This window comes from Protopterus annectens, chromosome 6.part1 (assembly GCF_019279795.1).
Source record: "Protopterus annectens isolate FY-2018-M chromosome 6.part1, PAN1.0, whole genome shotgun sequence".
Lineage (NCBI taxonomy): Eukaryota > Metazoa > Chordata > Ceratodontiformes > Protopteridae > Protopterus > Protopterus annectens.
The window spans coordinates 412,256,056-412,282,912 of record NC_056738.1 but is presented as its reverse complement, the minus strand read 5'-3'; the positions used below and the strand labels follow the sequence as shown (position 1 = coordinate 412,282,912).

Genomic DNA, 26,857 nt, shown 5'->3' with positions numbered 1-26,857 from the left:
TTACAAGTTGGCATTTTGAATACGTCCTGTTGATTTGGGGGCCAAGAGAAAAGTAATGGTTACAACAGTGCAAGTGCATCGAGAGAAATCTGATGCAGGAGAAGATATTAATTCTGGTGATTTTTTACGATGCCACAACATCGAGTTCCCTTTACCCATGAAGGTGAATACTTTCAAGACGAATCGAGAACACTCAATGGGGAGAAATCTAACGCGAGGGAAAAGGAAATGGGACCATACATCAGGGAACCAGATAAGTATAAAGAATAGTTCTCCAACACCAAGAGGGACTAGTTTTGAATTTATCCAATGTTGAACTGAGTAAACATCAGTTAGCTGTTTTGGAAAAAGGTCTTTCTTTTATTCCCACCAGCCGTTCATGTTATGCAGATGTTATTTTAGATATCAAAACTTTTACTAGAAATTTAACTTTAAAGTTGCTATATAAAGATAATAATAGTGTTCAAAGAGCTCAGAATGTTTTTTCTAATCCAAGTTCTTTTATTCCGAATAATCATATGCTTGTTAATGCATTTGAAAAATTATGCATACGTGATATTTATGATACATGTGTGGGCCATGGTTTTGATTCTATGAGTGACAGATATTCTAATATGTTGCGACATGAAAAATGTGCTCTGAAAGAGCTTGAGAATGATACTTGACTCACTATCAGACCAGCAGATAAAGGCGGCCTGATAGTGGTCTTAGATAGAAATTGGTATGAAGCTCAGATGTTTGCCAGTTTATGTGATAGTTCCTTTTATGAGGAATTAGATGCAGAACAGATTTCTGCTCATATAGCAGATGTGCATGTTGTTTTGAAAGGTTTATTAGAAGAGCAGTTGATTGATGAGAAGCTATTGGATTATTTTTTAGTGGACAAGCCGACAATACCTATATTACAAGAGCTACCAAAGGTCCACAAGTCAACTAGAAATCCGCCTATGAGACCAATTGTCTCCAGTAGAGGTTGGTGTACGGAATCCATTTTTATTTTTATAGAGAAGCATTTGAGACCAGCCTTGAACAACAGAGAGCATGTTCTTATGGACACTGAGCATTTTTTGAAGGATTTATATAGCTTCTTTTCTATGCATAATGATTCTATGGCGTCCTTTGTTACTCTAGATGTGGTCTCTCTTTTTACAGTGATTCTGAATACAGAGGGGCTGGTAGCTACACAAGAGTTTTTGAGGAATTCTACGCAGTACACTGCTGATACTATTATTTTGCTACTTCGACTTTTAGAATTGGTATTAGAACACAATTTGTTTTTGTTTAGTGGTCATGTGTATAGACAATACAATGGCGTAGCTATGGGCACTTCCTGTGCCAATAGCTACGCCAATGCTGTTATGGTTAGTTGGAAGGAGGAGTATATTTTTAAAGGTCCCTTCAGTCATCTTATTTCATTTTATCGGAGATTTGTGGATGACATTTTTATTTTGTGGGAAGGGAATGATGAGCAGTTTACCAATTTTATGAGTTATGTTAATAATACCACCTCTTTCTTACATTTTACACATAGGATGTTGAGTGAGAGTATGGATTTTTTGGATGTAGTTGTGTTTAGAGACTTTGAAGGAAAGATGTATATGAAGCAATATAGGAAAGATTGTCACGTTAATCATCTCTTACATCGCAGCAGTGCACATCCACCACATATATTTAAGAACATATGTTACGAATCAAGTGATTTATTTTATTTATTTATTTATTTGCAGTTGTTTAACCAGGATAGTCCATTGGGCCCAAGGAACCCGTTTTCAATGGAGTCCTGGGGAGAAAAGCTCCACATACAGATTATACAAAGATTAAGTTCCAGACATAGATTACATGATGATTACAGAGTAACATTATACAATTTCAGGTTATAATCAGGTCAAATATATTTTAATCAAAAGTAATAAATGCAATAGTATTTAATGTGAAAAATTTTTTTTTTTTTTTTTGGATAGGTAGTTAGATGCAGTAGGCTAAGAGATTGCTAGGTATAAGTAAGGAATTTAGGAATAAGTAAGGAATTATAGGGATAGGTAGTTAGATGCAGTAGGCTAGGAGATTGCTAGGTATAAGTAAGGAATTATAGGGATAGATAGTAAGGAATTATAGGGATAGATAGTTAGATGCAGTAGGCTAAGAGATTGCTGGGTATAAGTAAGGAAATTATATACTACAAGCAAGCTTGAAATCACTACCTGGGATTTGTAAGAAGCAGAAGAGAAGAAGAGTGGAGAGTAGGTTATGGGGAATGGGAGCAGGAGCATTGCCATGTTGATGTTAGATGAGAATGAAGTAATTTTTTTAAGTAAGTGATGAGAGCATCTAGGCTGAATGTTAGGGATGAAGATTTTAATCATGAATTAAATAGGGTCTTGATGTTTTTAAAGGACAGAGGATATAATGATAGATGCCTCACAGAGCATGTACCAAGTGTGGTAGAGAAGAGAGGTAAGCAGGCTAAACCCTTCTTCTCTAAAAAGACAAATTCCTCTGGTGAAGTTATGATGAGATCCACTCATACTAATTTGAAAATTTCTTTGAAGTATACTACGGATGTAAGTAAGTACATTGATATTGTTAAACATTGGCAGGTTCTGATGACAGATCATGACATAGCGAGATTTGTCGATCCTGTTCCTAGATTTAATTTTAGAAACGATAAATCACTCAAGAGGAGGTTATGTTACCCTAAGGAGGACAGGATGGATATTGGTCAATATGGTACTAAACCCTGTGGGCGATGTAACTGGTGTGAGTATATTGATAGTAATAAGGTATTTGATCATTCTGATCAAGACAGAGACTTCCATTTTAGGGTTTCTGCCACCTGTGAAAGTCAGCATGTGGTTTATCTTGCTTGCTGTTGTATCTGTGTGAAGTTTTACGCTGGCAAGACAGATAGGTATCTTAAGGACCATATTAGGGAACATTCATATAACATCAGAAAGGGCAACAAGACCAATGCATTAGCTAAGCATGTCCTTAATACAGATGTTTCTCATGCTGTTAGATTTAGGGTGATTGGATTGATTCATGAGAGTTTGAGGTTTGGTGATATATGCAATAAAACAGAGAATTTGGAGGCAATTTGGATTACTAGACTGAGGAGTACCGAGGGACATGGGTTGAATGAGTGTATCCCTTTGAGACCTAGACTTAAAATGAGACCTTTACGCAGGTGATATTTTATATATGTATAATTTGAATAAATGTTTTTTATACATTTTTTATATTTTATTTTTTATATTTTTTATATTTCTATATTCACAGTCATGTGATAGTGTATCATGTGATGTTCTTGGATGTATAAAGGTGTGTTCTAACAGTGCTTGAGTACACCTGATGAAGCTTAAATGTGAAAGCGCTTGTGTTTTTAGCACTCAGTAAAGGCCTTATTTTGGATTTTACAGCTGTCTGTGTCTCTTTGTGACTATTTCTCATTATTTATTTTTTGGAGACGTATTGTGGGAACTACTCCTTTTGGCAGTTTGTCTTTGAATACTGTAGTAAATAATTAAAGTTAAAGTTAATAACAATGTAAACAATCAAAAAGGGATAAAAGTCTCCATGATGTAGGTTGAAGATAAAATGACATGGTTTTTGGTGGTAATGCGAAGAGCATTCTTTTAGGATTTGATAGAAATGGATTTTTTTTGTGAGAATAGCAGTTATTGTTGCAATGTTTTCGGGATGTTTTGCATAGTATTCATGTGGGTGTCTTCCGGATGTTTTAAGCAACATATTTTTGAAGATTTTCTTTTGCTGATTAAGGAAGCATACTTGCAGACGGTTTACTTGTAGATGGTTCACTTGCTGGTTTACTTGTAGGTGGTTCACTTGCTGGGTTACACTTTTTGTATGGGGAGAAATTGTCTGCTATTGCTGTCAAGATTGCTGGGGATATGGAATGTGTATTTAGAGTGACTGGATGTCGGAAAACAGCATAGCTTGAATCAAGCACTCATTCCTTAAATTTTACAATATTTTCCCTACCTAAACAATGTTTTTAAATGAAGTTAACATTGTCAGTGTGATTCTGCATATATTTCTTTTTAAATTTATAGAGCGGGAAGCAAGCGGCATTATCGTGAAAATCTGGTTGCGATAATACGTTAGTACCGTTAGTCTCATGCAAACAAGAACTGCAATATGAAGCGAGGAAAAACAGGCTTATAGTAGAGTTAGAGAGAAATTCAGGGAAGATAATTTGATAGCAGTATGGAAGGAAGTGAAAATGGGAGTCTAAGGAGGTATAAGGAATGTAAAGGTACTTGTTCACATTTAGGGATACAGTTTATTTTGGTTTTCTGCAAGAACAGAGCCATATTTTAGCTGGAAAGTCTTTCAGAGTGGTTTTGAAAGATGGGAGGGAGGGTATAGACCTGATAGATACAGGTAAGGAGTTTCTGGCCTTAGCAACCTTTTATAAGTACAGACAATGCCCTGCAGTTTTGAAAGGTTTGTAGACAGACAGGAGTTTTTGGACACTGGATGGCAGTGATCAACTGGGAACATAGTTATGTAGAGTGTTTTGTAGTGCTGGACAGGCAGATGAATGCTGGTTAATTTCATAGGTGGTGAGCTGTGCATATGTTAGTTGATGAGGCAGTTCTAACCAATTTAAGCTTTTCAGTGCTATAAAGTGGTGGGTTCTGAAAGGGGTATTTGCTGCATATTTAGCAACTTTGTTATAGCATTGTTGAGATTTTAATTTTTGTGAAGTCTAGAGGTTAATAAGGAAGAAAGCACCAAAAGAAAGTGTGGGGAGGAGGCAAGTAGTGTCAAGTGTAGTTTTAGTTGCATCATTGAGAATGTTTTTGGCTATGTAAAGCATCCCTAATTTTTTATGAGTTTTTCTTATGCAATTCTGTCCATGCAGGTTGAATGTAAGATTATCATCTACTATCACCCCTAATAATTTGCTATGAGAAGTGACTTCTATGGTTATATTATCAAGAGAGAGGTCTTTAAATTTTGATTTTTTCATGAGAGAGAGATTTCAGGTAAAAAAAGTAGTAGTTTGGTCTTCTTTGGGTTGTGTGAGATGTGAATTATGAAGCCATGTTTCAGTGTCTGAAGTTTTGGAGGTGTATCATGTTGTCAGATGTGCAAATGAGAGTGGAATCATCTACACATTGCATTAGGGTGGCCTGTTGTGTGGATACATAGTGGGTGTTGGTGAAAATGTTAAGTCGGAGGGGACCAAGGATAGAGCCTTGTGGTGCACTGGTGGTAACTGGCAGGTAAGGAGAGAGTGTGGAGTGCCATTTTACTGACTGATACCTATTGGATAGGCAGCTTTTGAACCATAGAAGGGTGGGCTGAGAGAGACCTACTGAGGACATTTGAAGTAGATGTTTGCTGTGACAAACTGTGTTGAAGGCTTTAGACAAATCTAGAAATAAGGAAGAGACTAGTTTGCCATTATCTCTAGCTTTATTGACAGTATCTATATAGGTTAGAAGGGCAGTGCTAGTACTATGAGAAGGATGGAAGCCATGTTGTGTAGAGAATAGGAGTTCTTCCTGCAGGAGATAGTATAGCAATTGTTTTTGAATACATTTTTCAAGTATTTTGGTGAGGAGCTATATGATTGTTATAAGTCTAAGGTTATTAATGTCTGTTGAATTTCCTCCTTTCTGCAGAGGGATGATGTGTGACATTTTCCAGAGAGAGGGAATGTGGGATTCCTGGACTGACCTGTTTATAAGGATTGAGACAGGAGAGACAATGGTATTGTTTCCTATTTTTAGATACTCGCTTGGAAGGTCATCAGCTGAATAAGAGCACAGTTTAAGTTTGTTTAAGAGCAATTTTATATAGGCTGTGGGCACAGGTTTGAAGGTGAACTTAGTAGTATTTTTTTTTTGTGAAAATGTTATGGATACACAATGTAGGATATCTTCCAGTATAGCTGTATTTTCACTAGGAGGGATGTAAAGGACAGTAATACATATTTGTTTATAATTGTTTATTTTAAAGAAAGCAATAAGAAGTTCTACTGAACTGAATTTTGGTATTGGTTTGCTCAAAGAAGAACTGTGGTATTTGTTGGGAAATATTAAAGCAATACCACCACCATTCCTCTTTATGCAGTCATTACAGATGACATTATAACCAGGAGGTATAACTTCTGAGTCGTTTATGCTGAGTTTAAGCCAAGTTTCAGTTACAGTAAGAACATCAGGTTTATGTGGGGTAATCCAGGCATGTAATTCAGCAGTTTTATTTCTTATACTTCTAACAATTAATGCAGCAAAAATTACATCACCAGGGTTGGGGATTGGCTGCTGTTGGGTTAAAGAAGTGTGTGACAGAGAATTATCTTTGTGTTCGTTATGATAGGTGGGGCCAGGATTATCTCCTCCTAGAAGGATTTTACTATATTGGGGAACTATGCATACTTTGTTTTCTTCAGGGCATTCTTGCACTTAATTTTGTATTCCTTTGAGTTGAAGTCCAGTTAAACAAACTATATTTGGAATAAAGGTGAGAGGTTGTAAAGACGAAGTATGGATAGGTGGTTGGGACAGAGTTGGAGAGATGATCAGAGATATTATTTAGTCATGGTAGGATGAAAAATGGCACAGTAGGGGGAGAAGAATAGAGAATAAGCTGAAGAGTAGCATAATTAAGTACAGAAATCTGTACTTTATAGATGTCAGGTAGTGGGGAAATAGCAATGAAGAAGGAAACAAGCAGTTGCAGGACAGTAGGAGATTTGGTGATGGTGGATTCTGAAAGCTGGAAGAGGATAGGTAAGGAGAAAAGTATTTTCAATAAAAGAAGAGAGTTAGGTTGTCCTGGTAACTTCTCTGGAATCTAAGAAATACAGGGATATTGAAAGCTAGGGTATAATGATGCAGTCAAAATAAGAATAAATTAGGGTTTATTTGGGAAAAGTAAATGATACAATGTGGAATAGATAGGTACTATTAGGAAGGGCTGTGATTATAAATGGATATAGTGCAAACCAGTGTGGGATGGAGAACGATAGTTGGGACTGAGGTCAAAAACTAAATGGAGATAGGGAAGTAGGAAACAAAAAAACAGAAGTGTATGTATAAAAGTAGAAATGTCATTTGAGGAGAGTTTTGGAATAAGAGTCACAAGTGCAACGTATATGTAGGAAGTATTCTATTAGAGTAAGAGGGGGTGGGTGAGAATGAGGGTAAGGTAGGGGGCCACAACCTCAGGTCAAATTATATGTTTATAGCCAGAACAAAGCAATTAACAAAGAGATGCAAATCAAACAGGTTGTCATTTCCTGAGACTAAATAACTGGCATATGCAGTGTATAGTCTGCTGGCCAAATTATAAATGTGAGCAATCAGTTTATAGCCAGAATAAAGGAATAAACAAAATGATGCAAATAAAACAGGTCGTCATTTTCAGAGACTAAATAACTGGCAAGCAAAAGGGGACAGTGGCCATTTTAATAAGAGGTCCTTAGAGTGCATGGACTATTTAACAGAGACTTAATCACATAACAGGCATTTATTTAACTGATTAAAGTTAATACACAACAAGATTCTTCATGATAAATATGCCTATATTATAAAATGGTAAAATTCTCAGTAAACTTGTAGGTGTAGGGCCTTGCAGCAGAACTCATGCAGTATCAATGTCAGATGTAGTGACCACAGTCTCTGCTCTGTGAAGGAAGAAAGTGACTGAGTGATGCAGTTGGACATTAGGTTAATGCATTAATTGTGTTAATCTCCTGACTGAATTCACTATGCTACATAAATGAGTAACGTATCGGTTGATATGAACACTTGTTGGTTATGTAATCATTTTATAAGTTGGACATGACATAATTAAACAGAAAAGCTATTATCTAACTGCAATAATGCACTCCAAGTTGGGAGTTATAGCGCATTATTGCAGTTAGATAACAGATCTTCCAGGAGTGGTGCGGTCCACTGCCTATACTGTTGGACTTCACAACACCACTGGGCAGTCCATTATTTCCCCAATAATTCCCATCCTGTCAGGCTTTATTACTTGCATTAGGATGATAAGTAACAAAATTATTTGTTTTAAAAGCCTCTATTTCCCTGCATTAAACTTAGCATCTGAAACGGTGCTGCATCACACAGTTCCATTAAGGGAGAACAAAAACACAAAATAAACAACTAATACAGACTTCAAATACCATTTTTTTTTAATTTCTTTTAAGCTTATTATTAGTACTGACTGATGGGAGTCATATCAAACTCATTCACTCACGGTTGTACAACTTTACTGCATTTTACACACATATCCATGTTCATCAGTTAAGAATATAAAACAATGAACAGAATATTCAGCATTTATCATTGAACTTTCACCCACCAGGAACACAAATCAGAAATGATCATTACTTTGTGACCAGTTTTGTTAAGCACCATGGAAAACACATTAAACATAGTCACACAATAAATTAACTTGGACATATTATAGAATGCTCAGCTAAATCATAGGCTTTTTAATAACTTCAACAACGCATCTTCTCAAATTAGGTAACACGTTAAACCATTCACCAGACTCATACTAGCAGTGTCCTACCACTTACTAACCAGAATTCTACTCCAACAGGCAGAATAATACTTCTCATTGTGCATAATATCACCTGATCCAACTGAGAATGCCAACTGAATGGAAAAGGTTTGTGTGTTTGTGTGTGTATGTGGGGGGTAAAGGCTTAACGCCTGAATAACTGCTAAGGGCCTACTTCTCCCACCAGGTTGTTTCAGTGTTCCTCCACCTTTAACTATCTCCCAGATGTGTTCTAGAAAAAAAATGACAGCTGGATATTAAAAATGACTAACCCAATATTGCTAGAATGTACACCATCACTTGGAAACCATGCAGGATCTACAAAATCCCAGTTCTTCAGAACAGAAAAACCTAAAACATCACTCACCCCACCAACTCTTTGATTAAGAAATATCCTATTTGGTTTGGTTCATAGGTTAGTACTAAGCTAACTGCCCTTGTGAGCCATTTTAAGCCTAGGCAATTATTCCTTGTGAGACTAAAACCCTGCACTTTGTGTTTGTAAGGCAAACATCTTAACCATTGGTCCACCCTCCTAACCCCCACTTGGAAACCATGCAGGATCTATAAAATCCCAGTTCTCCAGAACAGAAAACCCTAAAATACCACTCACCCCACCAACTCTCTGATTAAGAAATATCCTTGTTACTTTCATCTACTTAAACTTATCAACACCTCTCCAAACCAACCTGGGAATTACGGCTGATTAAATTACATTAGCTCCTGGAAATCTCTAAGAAACCACTAAATAATTTCTTATTAAACAAATTAGCAATCACCTTTTAGGTATAACTCCAAAATCATTAACTCCAAGATGTATCACCAACCCCATTGGACCATCACACTGCAGTCTTACCTCTTCCAATGCTGCCAACAACTGGAACCACAGCATACCTTGATGACCAGACTACTGTAATTGCCATAGTGCTAGATCTAGACCCAAGTTAACACCACAATGTCTCACTTCAGCTCTTCTAGATGTCCAGGAAATAAAAGAGTCACCCAACATGACTAATAGCTTCCTACCTTTAAAACAAAACATACAATTAATATCAAACATAATAGACAACTTCTCTTTTATAGCATACTGAATATAACCCCAAAATGTCCTAGAATGCCATCACCCTACCCTTTTAATCACCTCCATGGATCTAGCTTCCTCTGCCAAATTGGATTTCCTTCCTTTTCTGAAAGAGTGAGTAGTATAATCATCTGCTTCCACTCCCTGCATTGTCAAAGCCCTTCTGACCCAAGCCACAAATGCAGTGGCATCCATGCAGTTCCCCTTCATGAAAAACGAAACCTTACATTCACTTATCACAAGCCTCTTGCCAAACTCATGCCCACGCCACTTAACATAATAGATACACTCTACTCCTTGACTAAAACACATACTTATTTCACCCATCTGATCAGTCTTAGATCATCATACCCAAATCAGCACAGGTGTTGAAGTAATTCTGATATCTTCCAACTTCAAATAACCCAGCAGCTCACTTACGTGAAACTCCCAATATACATGAAAATTGAAAATGTGTCCCACAGCACATTATTTATTTATTTTACACTTGTTTGCTGGGAAAGTTTGACTGGATGCATGTACATTTTCAGCAGAGGCCCGGGGAAAAAAGCTCCACAGTTAAATTTTAAGCAAAATATAAGGTGTATACAGAAGCATTCATATTTACATAGATAGTACCAAACTTAATATTGTCTAGTAACATAGCATTCAAGCTTAATCCATATTTACATAGATAGTACCAAACTTAACATTGACTAGTAACATAGCATTCAAGCTTAATCCAAATTTACATAGATAGTACCAAACTTAACAGTGACTAGTAACACAGCATTTAAGCTTAAGATTAAACATATTTTACATAGACTGTACACATCTTTTACAGTTTTAGGTTGAGACATTACATAACGGTGAACATTGTTAGAAGGGGTTGCATTTGTTTGCTTTATACAGTTGAGTGGTGAGCAAGTCAGCTATAGTAGGAAGTATAGCAACAAAGGGGGCAAAAATTAGACATAGTAGGGAGTATATTAGCAGGAGAAGAGACAGAGATGGGAAATTGGATAACAGGTTAAGTAAGAAAAGCAGGAGGCATAAGTAGCTTAAGTATAAAGTAAGAGTAGAGGTATAAAGAGAAAAGTAAAATATAGTGGATAGATAACAGAGTGCCCTAGCAGTGACATATGAGTATTGACTAAGGGATTAGAATTAGAGATGGAACTGGAAGGAAGATAGAGAAGTTGCATTCTTTTGGTGATGAAGCTGAAGTCAGAGGGCAAGAGTAAGGGGAGGAGGAGGAGGAGGTCAGCCAGGTGGGGAACATGTGTATATCCATGTGCGCTTTAGGTGTTCTTTCAGGAGCAACAAATAATAATATATGTCACCTTGTCTAATTCTGCTTACAATAAGGGCAACATATGTTTGCCTAATGGTAGCCTACTATTCCCTCTTCTTGACCAGGTCCTCTCCTGCCTTTTCAACATCCTCTGTATCCACCAATCTTTTGTAAAGTCCTGCAAACCATATTTTTTGCTGTGCCACTCAAGGTTGCCAGGTATACCCTAGCAGTATGACCTGCCTCACCAACCAGCCACATCTGCACTAAATATTTCAACACTAACTCACTTGACCAAAGCTTTGTCTTTAAAGGCAATTTACTTACAAAATACTTACAAAACATTTTTTTTGATAGAACAGACCCAGTTTTTGGTGATTTTTTTTTTATACAGTTATGAATGTATAGATTAACTTTAAGTTGATCATCAATGATAGCACCCAGGAGCTTAGTATGTGTTTCTACATTAATAACACTGTTGTCAAGTGATGTGATGGTAAATGAAAATTTATGATGAGAAAGAGATTTTGGGAAGAACAAGAGGAGTTTAGTTTTCTTGGGATTAAGTATTAGTTGATTATCAGTTAACCAGGTTTTGACAGAGTTGAAGGACTTTTGGATTAAAGTGTGGAGGTGAAGGAGATCATCTGAAATGGAGATGATAGTTAAATCATCTGCATATAGAATGAGAGAGGAGTGAGAGCAGAAAGTGTGCAGACAATTTGTGAAGATATTAAATAGCAGAGATGTGAGAATGGAACCCTGCAGTACATGTGTATTGACGGGTAGTAATGAAGAGAAAGAGGAGAGCCATCTGACGGACTGCTGTTAGAGAGGTAGCTGGAGAACCAGTTAAGACAGGAGTAAGACAGACTAAGATTAGACAATTTGGTAAGGAGTTTGGGGAGACAGACAGTGTCAAAGGCTTTGGAGAGGTTTAAATAAAGACAGGAAACAAGTTTGTTGTTGTCTCTGGCATGAGAGCTAGTTTGTGTGAAGGAAATTAAAGCAGTTGTTGTGCTGTGGTTAGGGCAGAAGCTATTTTGGGTAGGAGTGAGTTGATTTTCCTGAAGAAGATAATCAAGGAGCTGCTTATTTGTACATTTTCCAAGAAGTTTTTAGAGGGGAGAAAGGATGGCTATGGGCCTGTTAGAGAGGTCAGTGGAGTGTCGTTCCTTGTGATTTGCTACAGTAAAGATTTTTTTTCAGATGGAGGGCATAATAAATTCTTCTATAGATCTGTTGATCAGGATGGAAATAGGGAAGGCTATAGAGCTAGCAGTAAGCTTTAGGAAGTGGGGTGTTAGATTATCAGCCGAGGGAGAGCATGGTTTTAGTTTATTGAGTAGGAATCTTATGTAAGCAGTGGGAACATGTTTGAGTGAGAAGGTATTTTTATGGCCAGAAGGAGGAGGATGAGATGATGTGGGAGAGATGCTGGATCTTGTAAGGGGAAAACTATAATGATAGGATGACATTTTTGGATTCTGACGTTTAGAAATTAAGTGGGCCAGATAGAGGGATTTCTATGTATATATAATATTTTCAGTAAACAAGTACAGAAAGTTATACCGGGGGAGGTCAAGTGTATTAGTGGATGACAGATTCACATTTTCCTGAACATATTAATGACATTTTTTTTATTTTCACATATTTTATACATGCAAAGGACACCAAAGTTGTGGCTGAACAATTTTTCAAACCTGATTAGATCTAAACATGAATATGGAACACTTAAATAAAATTATACCCACTTAAGAAAGTGAAGACACTTTTTTAAGGAATATATGACCTTACTAGTCTGACTATGACAACAGACTGAAGAATTTAGGTTTTCATTTTCAAATATATCAGTGGAAAGGAGGAGGGTTTGTTATTTGTTTTCAGAGATTTCCAATATTATTATCTGATTGATTGTTATTCTTTTAACCCTACATAGCTGACCATCAACTACCACAAGCTTCTCTCCTCTTCTCTGTGTATAGGTTTACCTGATCTTCCTTAGCCTATCCCAGGCTCAGCATAACCCACATTCTGGGAGAGTGAGGAGATCAAAGACACTGTTGTCAGGGTGTGTGCCATAACCTCCAACACCAACATATGGCAGCCTTCTGAGGTTTGCTGTAGCTGCCTTAGGACGGTGCATGCATGCTTTGGCCCATTTGCAATTCCCCAACCTGGTAGTATTCCACTTGTGGTATGGAACTCATCAGGGTCTTAACATCGCTACTGCTGTGTGCCTAGGCTTTCTGTCCTCCCCCACTATGGTTAGTGTTGATCACTCACTCTCCTTATCCTCTGCCTGGCCACACCAGTACAGATGCCACTAAATGAACAGGAGGTTGTGTGCAGTAATGGTTGCACTCCTTTCTGCCACAGTGCTAGATCCCTTATAAACTGTTTTTGACTGCAGACATCAAGTAAAACAAAGAGTGGCTGATTACAGCCTTAAATAAAAAACAAATGAATTCATTGGCTATCTCAGAAAGTAGTTAGTTACAGGGATAGTATCCAAGCTAATATTAAAAACTATAGGAATATCAGAAAGTTTAGACCTAGGTTAGATCATATTTTTGATAAAAAAAATTATAGTGTGGCTCTGTATGTGGCATTGTGGACTGTCTTCATTAGCCTGTAGATATGATATGATATGATATAACACAATATGTAAGTCACTTCTGCTACTTACCCTCTACTTCATTTTACTTCCTTGTTTGTTCTTTTGCTTTATTATAGATACAGCTCTTGTGTTATTTCATTTCAACTTAAACTACAATCACTTAAAATGTTATAACTATTGGGTTAGATTGTAGAACTGTCATGTAATTTGCATACACCTGACTGGCGCATCTAATCCATCATAGTGTCGTTGCAATCATTATCAAGCCTATCTTGTCTCTCTGTCTCTCTCTGTCTCTGTCTCTCTCTCCCTTTTTTGTAGTTGAAAATATAACAGATATATTTTTTAAAGGCATATTGTAGAACAGCTGCGAATGTTTAGCATGAGATGAAGACCAATATAGGTGTTAAAGCTGCGGATATACTAAGAAAAAAGTGAATGCAGTATGTTAAGTATGTTTTTCTCTTACTGAACTTTGACATGGATTTCACTTCTGCAATCCTAGTCCAGTCCAGTGAAGGGTAGGTAAAACAGAGCAATGAACATTGTAATTTTGGAAATAAGCATTTTATAATATTCTTCTTTTATTATATGAAGGAAAAGAAAAGAAAAGAAAATTGTACACTGTAAAAGGAATTGTTTAAGAAGTCACATGTTTATAGGTCAGCCACCACAGATGTTAAAAGTGTCTCTGCTGTATACTCTAATGCAAATGAACTACACCAGTCATGTCTTCCCATTATTCACAAGTGTGTCATCCAACTGCATTTGGTGCTGCTGAATGAGGTGCTTTGGAGGATGTAAGGGCATGAGCCAGATGCGAACTGTGTAAATATGTGGCAGATGAAAATACCAGTATGTATTCCAGTACCACAGTTGTGAAATGCAGGATAACTGAGGGAAGGTGAAGAATTCTGCAGCTAAATGTATGGCTGGCCATTCAAAGCATGACTAGAAAGCAATCGTTTTACTGGTTATTGACTGAATATTTCAAAGGTATGTGTGAATGTCACAATGAATACTGTTACAAAACAATTATGAAGAGATAAAGTGGGCCATGAGAGAAAGTTTTTTAATTTTAGACACAGAACTGTGTGACAAGAATCATTGCTTTTTTCTGCTTTTTACTGAAATAAAGGTTGCCTAAATCCTTCCGAGCTTCATGCTACATAAAAATATAAACATAAAGAATTACAATGCAGTAGTCTGATAACGGTCTGCTCTAATGCATGCCAACCTATAATGACTTTAGAGTTGTACTTACTACAAGGTCATTAAGGATTTCTCATTCTTAATGAACATGAAATTCTGTAATGCAAAAGTATGAAACAAACAACTGCGATACAGTGGTCTGTTGATGATCTCACTACTGCATTGCTAAAATACTGTTAAGAATCTCTTGTTCTATGTGAATAAGAACCTATATTACACTTTAAGCAAAGAAATGCATCGCCAAGCCTTATTCCATGATGCTTGTTGTTCCAACTTATGTTACAGGTAATAATCAGAATGCTTGGATTTTTAACATACTGATGGTTTTCTTTTCTGCAATATTTTTTTTACAGTTTTGATGACGTTACATCTTGGGCTGTCCTGTTGGGTATAGTAAATCAGCCAGTGACTCAGGTTTTAGCACATTCTGTGGAAAAGATCATATACAACCCACGATATAAATCACAGTCCAATGGCTATGATATAGCCCTAATGAAGCTCAAGAAACTCCTCACTTTTAATGGTAATTAGTCATTTTTATTATCACTGATATTACACCCTCCACAGCTTGTAATGTCTTAATGTTATTAGTTTGTTACTTATTTTAATTGCATATGTGTATTGAGCAGAACTATAATGCTTTATACTGTGATCCAGTTTTATCAATTTTTCTTCTAAAACCAGAAATTATCTGTTACTCTAGGGCCAGTCAAAACTACTGAGCACACATTACAATAGCTCAGAAACAACAGCTTATATTGTACAAACTGAGGTACTAAGAAACTCACCCACAAAAAGCTGGATAAGAATGGGATGACAGTTAGTTGTCTTGTGACATCCAGGATCCATAGTGTAACAAGGACTATTAGATCCTTCCATCCTAGCAAATATGATTATGACATGGTAGTGTTGCACATGGGGGTGAATGACCTTAGGCACTCAACTCAAAGGGACATGCAGAAGGATATGAATGGGGTTGCCATGCATGCAGGAAAGATACTAATCTGTTATTTTGCCATTAGTCAGAATGATGCTGAAATTTGAAGACATGGTAATTAACTTTAATATCTGTCTATGTAGCTGGTGTCATTGGGGATTCAGTTATTAGAGGAAAGATACTTACATTTACAGAAAGGATATTGAACATTGAATAGTGTTAAGCTTGCCAGGAGAAAGCATACAGGCTGTGGGTAGGATCTTAGAATGCCTTAATGTAAGGATGTATGGAGCTGTTTATATTCATGTTGGTACAAATTATCTAATCTTCAAGGTCTCTCTGAAATGTTATTAGGGAACTGACATCCCTCTTAGATAGCTTAGTTTGTATAGGTGTTATGACGGTTCCCATTCACAAGATCGAATATATGAATACTCAAAACCCATAAGCCCGAGCCCAAAATCTCGAGTATTCATATACTCGAGATTGTGAAGGGGCACAAAAGGAAAGAAAAACACTTTTTCTAATGTTTTTGCAGGGGGGCTGTGCCCCCCTGCACCCCCTACACCCACCCTACTTAAATATACCAACTCCGAGATCGCACCACAGCAAAGAAGATGGAAATGTACCATTACACTCTATATGCATAAGCACAAAATGGGACACTTTCCATTCCTCCACTGAAGTGCGGTCATGACACCTGCACATTAAGGAAGGAACAGTACAGGGGTACCCAGCCCCCTACAAAAAGGTAAGTAAAACCCTTAATCTAATTTTTTACACTTCCCGTTCACAATTTCGAGTTACTGAAACTTGAGATTTTGAACTCGATCTTATGAGTTTCGAGCTTTCAGTAATTCAATCTTGTGAAGGGGGACCATTATGACACATGTTTTACAAATTACACATAGAAAGAAGAGTCAGGTCTGTGGAAAAGATTTTTGTGTAAATACCTATATGAAAAATGGCCCATTTTAAAAAAGTATAAATGTGTAGAGCATCCAAGCCTAATTTTTAGGCACATATCTATTTAGAGAGGATGGCATGCACTTGCCACGACGGGGGAAGATCATTTTTGCAGCAGATATGTAACAGTAATACAAGACAAGATTTTTGTCAGGTCAGAAATTTAACATTTCACAAAGAGTAACATTTTATTTATCTTTGCTGGTCTGTAATGCTAGGAGCATTAGTAATAATTTTTTTTATTGAAAATGTGCCACATTCTCACAAGACTGATGTGGTTATTGTTTGTGAAACAAGGTTGAGGAGCAATGACCGGAAACCAGTTATGCTGGGATATAAATGTTTTTACAGTAATGGACATACTCACAAAGAATCGGGTACAGGTGTTACGAGTAGGATTAAAGATTGTTATGAGTCCTGTGATTATTACATGCTGTTATAACACCAACACTGCAGATTGTGTTACTGTGACTATTAAACTCCTGGAACAGATAATTGCTGAAGTGTATGGACCACCAAGTGCTGATGACCGCAAAAATTCACCCATTTCTTGAATGAAACGCAGGCAGGGAAAATAATAGTGGCTTAAATTTACCAGAAATTATTTACAATGTATGTTCCGGAACAATTGTTTCAGACTGTAAAAAAAAAAATACCAGGGAACAGAACAGACTAGACATTGTTTGTTTTCTTAATGAAGTGACTGTTACTTCATTTCAGGTTGTACCACTACTGATGTGCAGTGATCATATGGTTATAAAGATTAAATTGCTGCTTGATAATTCTGGAAATTGAAATCTAAACCAAGGCAGATAAAATTAATAGCAGACTACATGTTCTATAACAATACAGCAGTGGCTATAAATGACAAATTGTGCTGTGGTGTAATTTATATTAACTTAACTTCAACTTTTGATTGGGTCATACATTAAATACTGACCAATAAATTACTGCAGATAGGTGTAGCTGTAATCATCTTAAGATGGATAGCTACATGGCTAACAAATAGGTTTTGGAAAGTATCATAGAGCAATTAGATAGGTGAAATTCTGGGTTACAGGTCTCTGTTGCAGGCCCGTACTTGTTTAGGTCATATCTTTCAGATTAATCTTTTTCATCTTAAATTTTCACCAATCTGTATGCAGATGACTTGAAAATGGATAAAATGAATGCCTGCATTACAGAAAGGTCATATCTCCAATAGAATTTGACTAAATTGGTCATTTGGCATAGGAGAATAAGATGCTGAGAAATACATAAAAAACTCAGCATATGAGATCTGGGAGACATAGATTTAAGCATGAATATTTAATACAGCACACGATGACTGAAACTGTAGATTCATATAAGGACCTGGGTATATGGGTAGAGGCAGCTTAGAGCTTTTCTAATCATATCAACCAATTATTTAATGACCATTATAGAACTATAGGTTGTATAAAAGGATTTATAAAGGTTGGGAAATCAGAAATGAGGAAACCATTGGTTTGTAAGTTACATCAGTCCCAAACTATATTATACAATAACATTATAGAAACTTCATAAGAAAAAATACATAAGTAAATTGGAAAGAGTACAATGGAAATATATAAATCAAAAAGAAATAAGGCCAACCAACAAGGCAGTAGAAAGAAAAACACAGCAAACTTTAGTAACATTAAGCACATTTGTGGGGTTCCCACTTCTTCAGACCATGCAAATAAAAGCTAAAACATTCAATAAACAGAAAAACTATTACATAATAAAAATAATTAAAATAGTCCAATTAAAACCATTGCATCCACCTCCCCTTAAGAACAGGTTTTAAAGGGACAGTACTGTTCAGTCCTAGTTTCCTATGTGCCTGCAGGGCTATAATCTATTTAATTTCAATTCTTTCCACTTCATTATAAATATCATCACCCCTGATATGGGGTACAACAATATGCAAAACTCTAAAACAAAACTTATTGTGCCCTTTACTAAGGAAATGACAAGCAAGTGCATTAGTCTTGACATGCTTATGAATGCTATGGATGTTTAGGTAAACACAGTAGTGAGAAAATGTATCATTGGAGCTAGGATCTCAAGGAGGTTGAGTGCATTTGTAGTACCAGATGGAATATAGGTATGTGTGTAGAGAAGTTTTGAAGTTGGCAGAATTTTGGGTTGTTCTAATGACTAATGGGAGAGCATTCCAATTTTTGGCTATAGAGTAAGAGAAGAGAAGTTGGCCAGGAGGTTGGTTTGGCTTATGAACCAGAAGAAGTTGCTGACACTCAGATCTAAGGGGCCTGTTTGGGAAGTAGAAGGTGAAGATAGAACTAAGGGTGGGACAATCAGAGGGCTTAAAGATAAGTTCGTGAACAGTAGTATTAGTTGAGGTAGTTTGGAAGTTCCAGCCATTTAAGGGAGTGAAGAGCCATACAGTGATGGGAGAAGATTTTGGAATTTGTTGGAAATTTTGTAATCTTATTATGGCATGTTTCGATACTGGCTTTTATGGTGGTTTGAAGGTTGGTAAGTAGATTGGTGCCATACATTAGAGAAGGTAGTAGGTAAGTGGAGGCAAGGGCTTGTCTGGTAGAGGGGCTAAGGTATTGGTTGTGCCTGTAGAGCATTGCAAGTTTCTGATGAGTTTCTTAGATGTTTTGTTGTAGGTGGATATTGAATTTTAGATGTTCATCCATAGAGTCTCCTAGAAGTTTTGTATGGCTGACAATTTCTATTTGCACTTTGTTTTGGGAATAGATATTGAACATGGCTTTGTCCAATAGGGTAGATTTTTTAAGGGCGAAAAGCATAATTTTAGATTTATTTGGGTTCAAGGGCAGGTGGTTATTAAACATCCAGGATTCAGTGATGGAGAAGGCTTTTTGTGTTTTGAGTTGGTGTTCAGAAATAGAGTTGGCTGAGTAGATGATGGTTGAATTGTCTGCATATCGAATAAGGGCTCCATTGGTGGTAGATGCTAAAAGTGCTATCAAATTAACTGTCCCTGAAACATGTGTAAGGATTTAACACAGAAAATTCCCATTTTAAGTTTTTGCCAATCATGCATGCCTGTAAAATGCCCTGACAAACATGCCCATGCCATCAGTATGCTTCTATGTAATGCATACAGATAACAGCAGCATTTGCCAGGTAATATATATATATATATATATATATATACATACATGAAAGAGATTTTTCTTAATGACATTTCAGCATCTACAGTATATACATTAAAAATGCTAGTATACCTTCTCAAGTTCAGTAGTCTTCTGTGCAGATATATCCTAAAATAATAGCCTCTTCTGGGATCTCTGATTTCCACATGAACAAGTCTCCTCACCTTCAGGTTTTCTAGCTACATGGTTGCCTTTGTATGTGTAGATTCAAGGCTGTCAGCATGGTGAATATGCAGATGAGGTATGAACTCATTAGAATTGCTGAATCCCAAATGCTTGTTCCATGTATCAGTTGTAAACATAGTGCAGGCACTCCCTCAGTGTTTGTTTTTAATGGATTGCAACTGTGAATGATTACTGGTAGGGAGAAGGAAAACACAACAGCAAAGTAAACTGCCCTACCTCTAGTGGATGTGTCATGTTAGAGTTACAAAGGGTATAGAAGTCATTTTATCAAGCTTGGAAATGTAAGTAAGCACCACACAATTCACAGGTTCTGTTCATTAACATCCAACTTTTCCTTCATTTGTTGAAAACTGTACTTTATTGTCATGTAATATTCCCACGCATTTTAAGGACAAGGATATTGAATGCCTTACAGAATGCATGTCTCAGATTACTGGTTAGATAAGACAAGAATGTGCAACAAACACAGAGAGGTAAGACAGAGCTGCATTTTTCAAGCAATAGTTATAAATGTTTGTGTGATTACTTTGTGCATTACATCCAAAATTAATACAAGTATATGGTTTGATACTACTGTGGATGTTGCAGTTGGTTGTATGCAGAATGATTTTGGTTCCCCTGCAGCAAAGCTGTTTGTGTGGCAAAGAGGGATAAGGTACCCTTACTGTGTTCTGAAGTCTTATTGGAGTGAGAGTTCAGATCCAGAACCTTCTAGAAATATTTCATGTTTATTTACCAACATTTTGTAGTGTTTATTTCATAGATTGCTTTTCTTCATTTCAGGTACTTTTCCCTTTTATTTTTTTATTTATTTTTTATTTTTTAATGCTAGTGTTTGTTCAGTGCATGGCTTAGCACAAACAAGGGAAATGGAGAAAAATAATTTCAGATTTGTCTGTGCTTATCTGGCTTGTGTGACACTTAGCAGTGTGCAAACTGGACTAGTGGTCCACACAAGAAGCAGACAGAACACCTGCAGAATACCTGTAGACCGGGAGTCTGTAAAAGTGCAAAGGTCAAAAACAATACATCGTTGTGATTTTTTTCTTTCTATCTCGCAATGGCACTTAGCAGCATTGCGTGGTAGTTATCAGGATTCCCCATCACCTGCTGTCATAGAACACCTGCAGACAGCCAATAATTGAAAATGGATGTACTCAATTCTGTTGGGCACCTCTCAAACACATTAAGCAGTGTTGAGCGGTAGGTAACTCAGAGGATTTAAAAATTAGTTAGATGTTATGGAATTATCATGTAACTAGTCCTGTGGCAGCAGGTATAAGTGTAGGGCTGGAGTACATATGGTCCTGGGTTTTAGTACAGGGTGTGCAACTTTTTACTATTGTGACAGTGCAGTTAATATCAATGAACTGAAAAATAGACAAGTGTTATTTCAACATTTTTGTGGCAACAGGTATAAGTGTAGGACTGCCATACATATGGTCCTGGGTTCTAATAGAGGATATTCCAGACATGTTTACTGTTGTTCCACTTCCCATTATATTCACTCTCACTTATGACACTTTAGATAGTGGAGCTGATATGAATTATATGTATGAGAGGTAATATACCCTTATTGTGTTTTCAGATGTATGACTGGAGGTCTACTGTCTACTATAGTTATGTGAGTATAATACTGCTACCTGGACTTGCATGGCCTCCGCAATTACATAAGACATACACAACTGGATGTATATACAAGAACCTTGTCAGATCACACACATACATGTGTAACACCTCAAACTGTCAGATGTATTTATGAATGCTTCCTGACTATGTCTGAGCAGCACGTCTTCTATAACAAAGTTGGAAAATTGATGCTATGGAAATGTTTTGTTCCCTTATACCAAAGTTTGAATCCCACACTTTAAAAATCAATTGTATCAGTGTATAAAGCCAAAAACAAATGTATCAGGTCAGGATATGTATGCCTCCAGTGCATGTCTGCAAACTTCTCACCTAAGTGTTGCTTTCCAATTTTCAATATATATTTCTAAGCTACAGCAGCAGACACCCCTCAAACTAAGGTCAACTGTCAGATTAACATTCCTGTTTCAAGTATCTATATCATCACTGCTTAACACTGCAGCTCTCCAGTTAACATCATAAAAACACGGTTAGCATCATTGCTCGGGTTTGTGCATTAACAGTAAATGCAATAACTGGAATTGGTGGGAAAGCATCAGTTTCCATTGGGGAAGTTGTCAAGTTTAGAGCACCAAGGTCAGCTGTCCAGGAGTTCAGGATATTTATTGGACTCCTGGTAAAGCACCACAGCCAAAGGCTTCTGGAGAGGGACTATTCTGGGTCCCAGTATAAATCTAAGACATTGAGTAGTTTATCTCAGGCTGTATCCAGTGCTACTCATCCTGGACACTGGAGGATAGTGTAGGCATCATTTTAATGACTTACATAAATGCAAAAGGGTTACCTCAAATGTTGGTTGAATGAATTTGAGACTGAAGACATCCCACAGATGTGTAAGTATGATACTAAGAGATTATTTGTAATACTTAGAAAGCTAAATGTAGGCAAGACTGGTATACATAATGCTATTCCGTTATTTTCTTTTCTTTCCCCAGCTAATGCTGACATAGAGTTCAACAGACAGGCTCACTCTGCTCAGTTGGAGAGACTGAGAGAAGCAAGTAGTATCTATGTAGCACAGATGTATTATTGTAGCCTTAGAAGTTAAAGATAGATGTTTGTTTTTTCTATACACTTCTAGCAAATTGAGTATGCATATCCTAACTGTAACAGCAAGTATTGCATGCATTACATTAGTCTGTAGCAAAAACCAACTGTAGGAGTCAAATATAAAACTGTAGTCAGAGGTTCTGGGTTCAAATACCAAGAGTCACAACTATACAGTACTGCATTTCTTTAATAATATTTAACATTAAATTAAAACTCTATACAAGTGGCATAAATGGCCTGCTGATAATTGTATCTGTATAACTGGAACACGCATATGAGCAATATATGTACTTTTCAAGGATTACCATCAGCAATCTGTAGTTATACTGTATATTTGTTAGGATGTATACTTAATTGTAATGCTTCAGATAAAATAGTTGTATAATTGTGTTAATGCACTGTATGTCACACATGAAGGTACTAATTTTATCTCTTTTTTCTCTCATCCCACCCCTTATCTCTCTTTTTTTATTTTATATTATGTGACATCAAAATGTCTCCATGTCACACATCTCTACCAAATCACTAAAGTCTACACAGCACAGTGAGGTAGGCCAGCCCCAGTGGATCAGCCTGCCCCGACTCCACTGGCAACAGCACCGATTCCCAGCATGTCTGGGAGCCAACATGGCAGTACTCCCTCTCCTGCTGCTGCACTACCTGTACCCTCACATAGTACTGCCCAGGCAACTGGTGCAATGGTACCCCCCCAGGAGCAGTGGCAGAGGTGATGAATTCAGCACCCATTGGGGGATGCCAGGGTTGGTGTGTAGGGTCATGCACTGCACCATTGATGTATGCCTACACCAGATGTAGAGGCTGCTCTCCCTCATGGTGCATAGGAGATGATGTCAAGCACTCCAGCTGCCAGTGGAGTAAGGGGACAGTGATGACAGTCCAGTGGGTGAGGCCTTGATTCTCACTGTCTCCATATTTGATAGGCATAACTCAGACAAGCCCCTCGTGGTCCTGCAGAGTGGTCCTAGCTACAGAGAACTCAGAAAAGTGACTACTTTCTGGATTTAAGTATCTTTGCTGCTTTTTTACTTGAAATAGCTTCTCTAGCTTACCCTAAACACGCTTAAACTGTTTTTTTTTATCTGTTTGCTGCATTATTTTAAAATCTGCACTTAAAGTTACTTTATAGTCAAATTTGATCGGAAGTTTGTTTGTTTGTTTGTTTAATTTAACTGTTTTGTCTGCCCACTAAAGTGTGCTAGGCTGTGTAACTGATTTATTACTGTTTCTGCATTTTCTGTGTGTTTCTATCTAAAAACAAAAAAACAAAAAAAAAATCCTTGTTTTCCCGCCTCTCCTCGAATAGTTTAGACCAGTTTACAGGCATTGCTGTATTCTGGGCTGTGGTGTAGTCCCTGTGTTGTCCATTACCTTACTTGGATAGAAGAAAGTTTCTTTGCTCACCAGTGGGAGTGGGGAGCCTTGAGCAGCCTACCTGCCCCTGTAGGAAGTGACCTCAGCACAAGAGCTGTAGTAATTTGTTGTTTTGGACCATTTCTAGCTCTTTTGAAATTCCCTGTTTAAAATCTGCCTCTGGGCGTTTTTTTCTGGCTATACTACTCAGACAAGCTCCTCGTGGTCCTGCAGAGTGGTCCTAGCTACAGAGAACTCAGAAAAGCAACTACTTTCTGGATTTAAGTATCTTTGCTGCTTTTTAACTTGAAATAGCGTCTCTAGCTTACCCTAAACAAGCTTAAACTGTTTTTTTAGCTGTTTGCTGCATTATTTTAAAATCTGCACTTAAAGTTACTTTTTAGTCGAATTTGATTGAATGTTTGTTTGTTTGTTTGTTTAATTTAACTGTTGAGGCTGCCCAATAAAGTGTGCTAGCCTGTGTAACTGATTTATTACTGTTTCTGCATTTTCTGTGTGTTTCTATCTAAAAACAAAAAAACAAAAAATAATCCTTGTTTTCCTGCCTCTCCTCGACTAGTTTAGACCAGTTTACAGGCATTGCTGTATTCTGGGCTGTGGTGTAGTTCCTGTGTTGTCCATTACCTTACTTGGATAGAAGGAAGTTTCTTTGCTCACCAGTGGGAGTGGGGAGCCTTGAGCAGCCTACCTGTCCCTGTAGGAAGTGACCTCAGCACAAGAACTGTAGTAATTGGTTGTTTTGGACCATTTCTAGCTCTTTTGAAAATCCCTGTTTAAAATCTGCATTTACATGGCTTTGCACAGTTGTGCGCATAGCGCAGCACCGGTTAAACAAGGTTAAACTTCTTCTGGCTCCGCCAAGTCTGCTCTTCAAATTTTCCCTTAAGGAAGCTCTACTCTTAGTATAATCAGACTACTCGCTATATTATAAGCCTAGCACTTGTTCTCAAAACTTCTCTACTAAGTAAGCACTCTCGTACTAAGTAAGCACTACATCCACCTACCACCCCTGTGAATATCCACTTCCCTTAAAGGCACAGCACTCTCTTATACTATTCTAGCATGTCAAGTGGTAGATTACTGACGTCCTCTCCAGTTCAGCTGGTTAATCTGGGTATCTTGAGACAATGCTACAATTGTCTCATTTACACAGACAACCCTCTTCTCCTCCCAACAAACACAAATGTGAGAGATGCAACTATATAGCCAAACTGGAGGCTGAACTCTCTCAACTCAGGGCTGGCATGACCAGACAGGAGGAGATGGTAACCACAGACACAACAAACCCAGTCCCACATAGACCTATCACAACTGCAAAACAAACACATAAAAACACAAAGACATACTCGGAGGCTCTAATAAAAAACTTAACAAAACAGAGGCTCCCAAAGCAGACATCCAAAAATCCACCACCTCAAAACAAAACACATGCAACACATACTTCAATAAATCAGTGTGTCAATCAATCATAGCCCTTTAGGCCAAACACCATGCCTGATACACTAGTAATAAGTGACTCTATAGTCAGACACACTGATGTCCCGCTTACCAGGCTGAACAAGGAGAGGGTGACTGTGAGCTGCCTATTGGGAGCTAGGATCCGCCACATAACACATGCACTCAGGTCACTCCAAAGCAAGTACAAATATGACTCCATCATTGTCCATGCTGGCGTGAATGACCTGAGACATACCTCCCTGGACTACATGAAAAGAGACATAGAGGAGCTCTCTGATTATGTAACCCAGTCTGGTATGACCCTGACCCTGAGCAGCATCCTGCCCTCACCAAGAATGATGCCACAATACAAAGACAAGATGATCAACTTTAATAATTGGCTCAAGTACTGGTGTCATTCTAAGGGGATCCAATGTCTGTCTGCCTGGGATGACATGTTGGACAAGCCATGCTGCTCCGCAAGGGACGGCTTGCACCTGTCACCACTGGGCTTCCAGATATTGGCTAAGGCTCTTGCCACCTCCATAGTGCCTTTTTTAGGCAAGGCTCAAAAGACAAACCCACCTCCTTAGAAAACAAAAATGGAAAAAAAACTAAGGGTAATGCTGCTCAATGCCAGAAGTCTAAATCTCAAGATGCAGGCACTCAATGCACTCCTCAGTATGGAGAACATCGACGTCTGTGCAGTAACTGAAAATTGGTTCAAGGCTCCTGAGAGCACCCCAGCACTACCAGGCTGTACCTCGTATCATGCTACCAGGCTATACCCCGTATCATGCTTTTCGGCCCCAAAACCCAGGCCGAACCACAAAGGGAGGGGGAGTGTCCATATTCATCAAGGACACCCACACCTCCAGGTTAGTAGCAACACATGAAGCATCAGAGACCATACAGGTGCAACTAACCATAGGCAAAACTGCTATACAACTGGTAGCATGTTACAGACCACCCTCCCAATCTCAGGAACCCCACTCAGCCTTCCTGAAGATGTTGGAGGATATGAATGTATCACAAAATACCATCATACTGGGAGACTTCAACTACCCAAACATAGATTGGGTACATTATTCTAGCCCTAACACCCTAGGCCAAAGGTTCCTGGAATTCATAAATTCAAATGCACTGGAACAACTAGTCACCTCTCCCACTAGGGGAGATAATATACTAGACCTGATCATCCCAAACATGGGGAGAAAAATGCTCCACACTGGAGGTATACCCCTCACTAGTGAGATCTGGCCACAAACTAATCACCCTGGATATACATATCCCACCTCCACCCCCAGCACAAAAGATCACAGTGAAAAACTTCTCAAAAGCAGAGTTCACTCTTCTT

The 26,857-nt window shown here is 37.7% G+C and overlaps 1 protein-coding gene across 1 annotated transcript in view; it reads left to right on the top strand.

Annotated features, from left to right (window-relative positions):
• The window catches only part of LOC122805304 (transmembrane protease serine 3-like), a 609,068-nt gene that overhangs the window by 305,949 nt on the left and 276,262 nt on the right, over positions 1 to 26,857 (top strand). Inside the window, exon 8 of the mRNA XM_044075392.1 lies at positions 15,087 to 15,256. Coding sequence (XP_043931327.1) covers positions 15,087 to 15,256 — 170 coding nt within the window. The remainder of the gene's footprint in view (positions 1 to 15,086; positions 15,257 to 26,857) is intronic.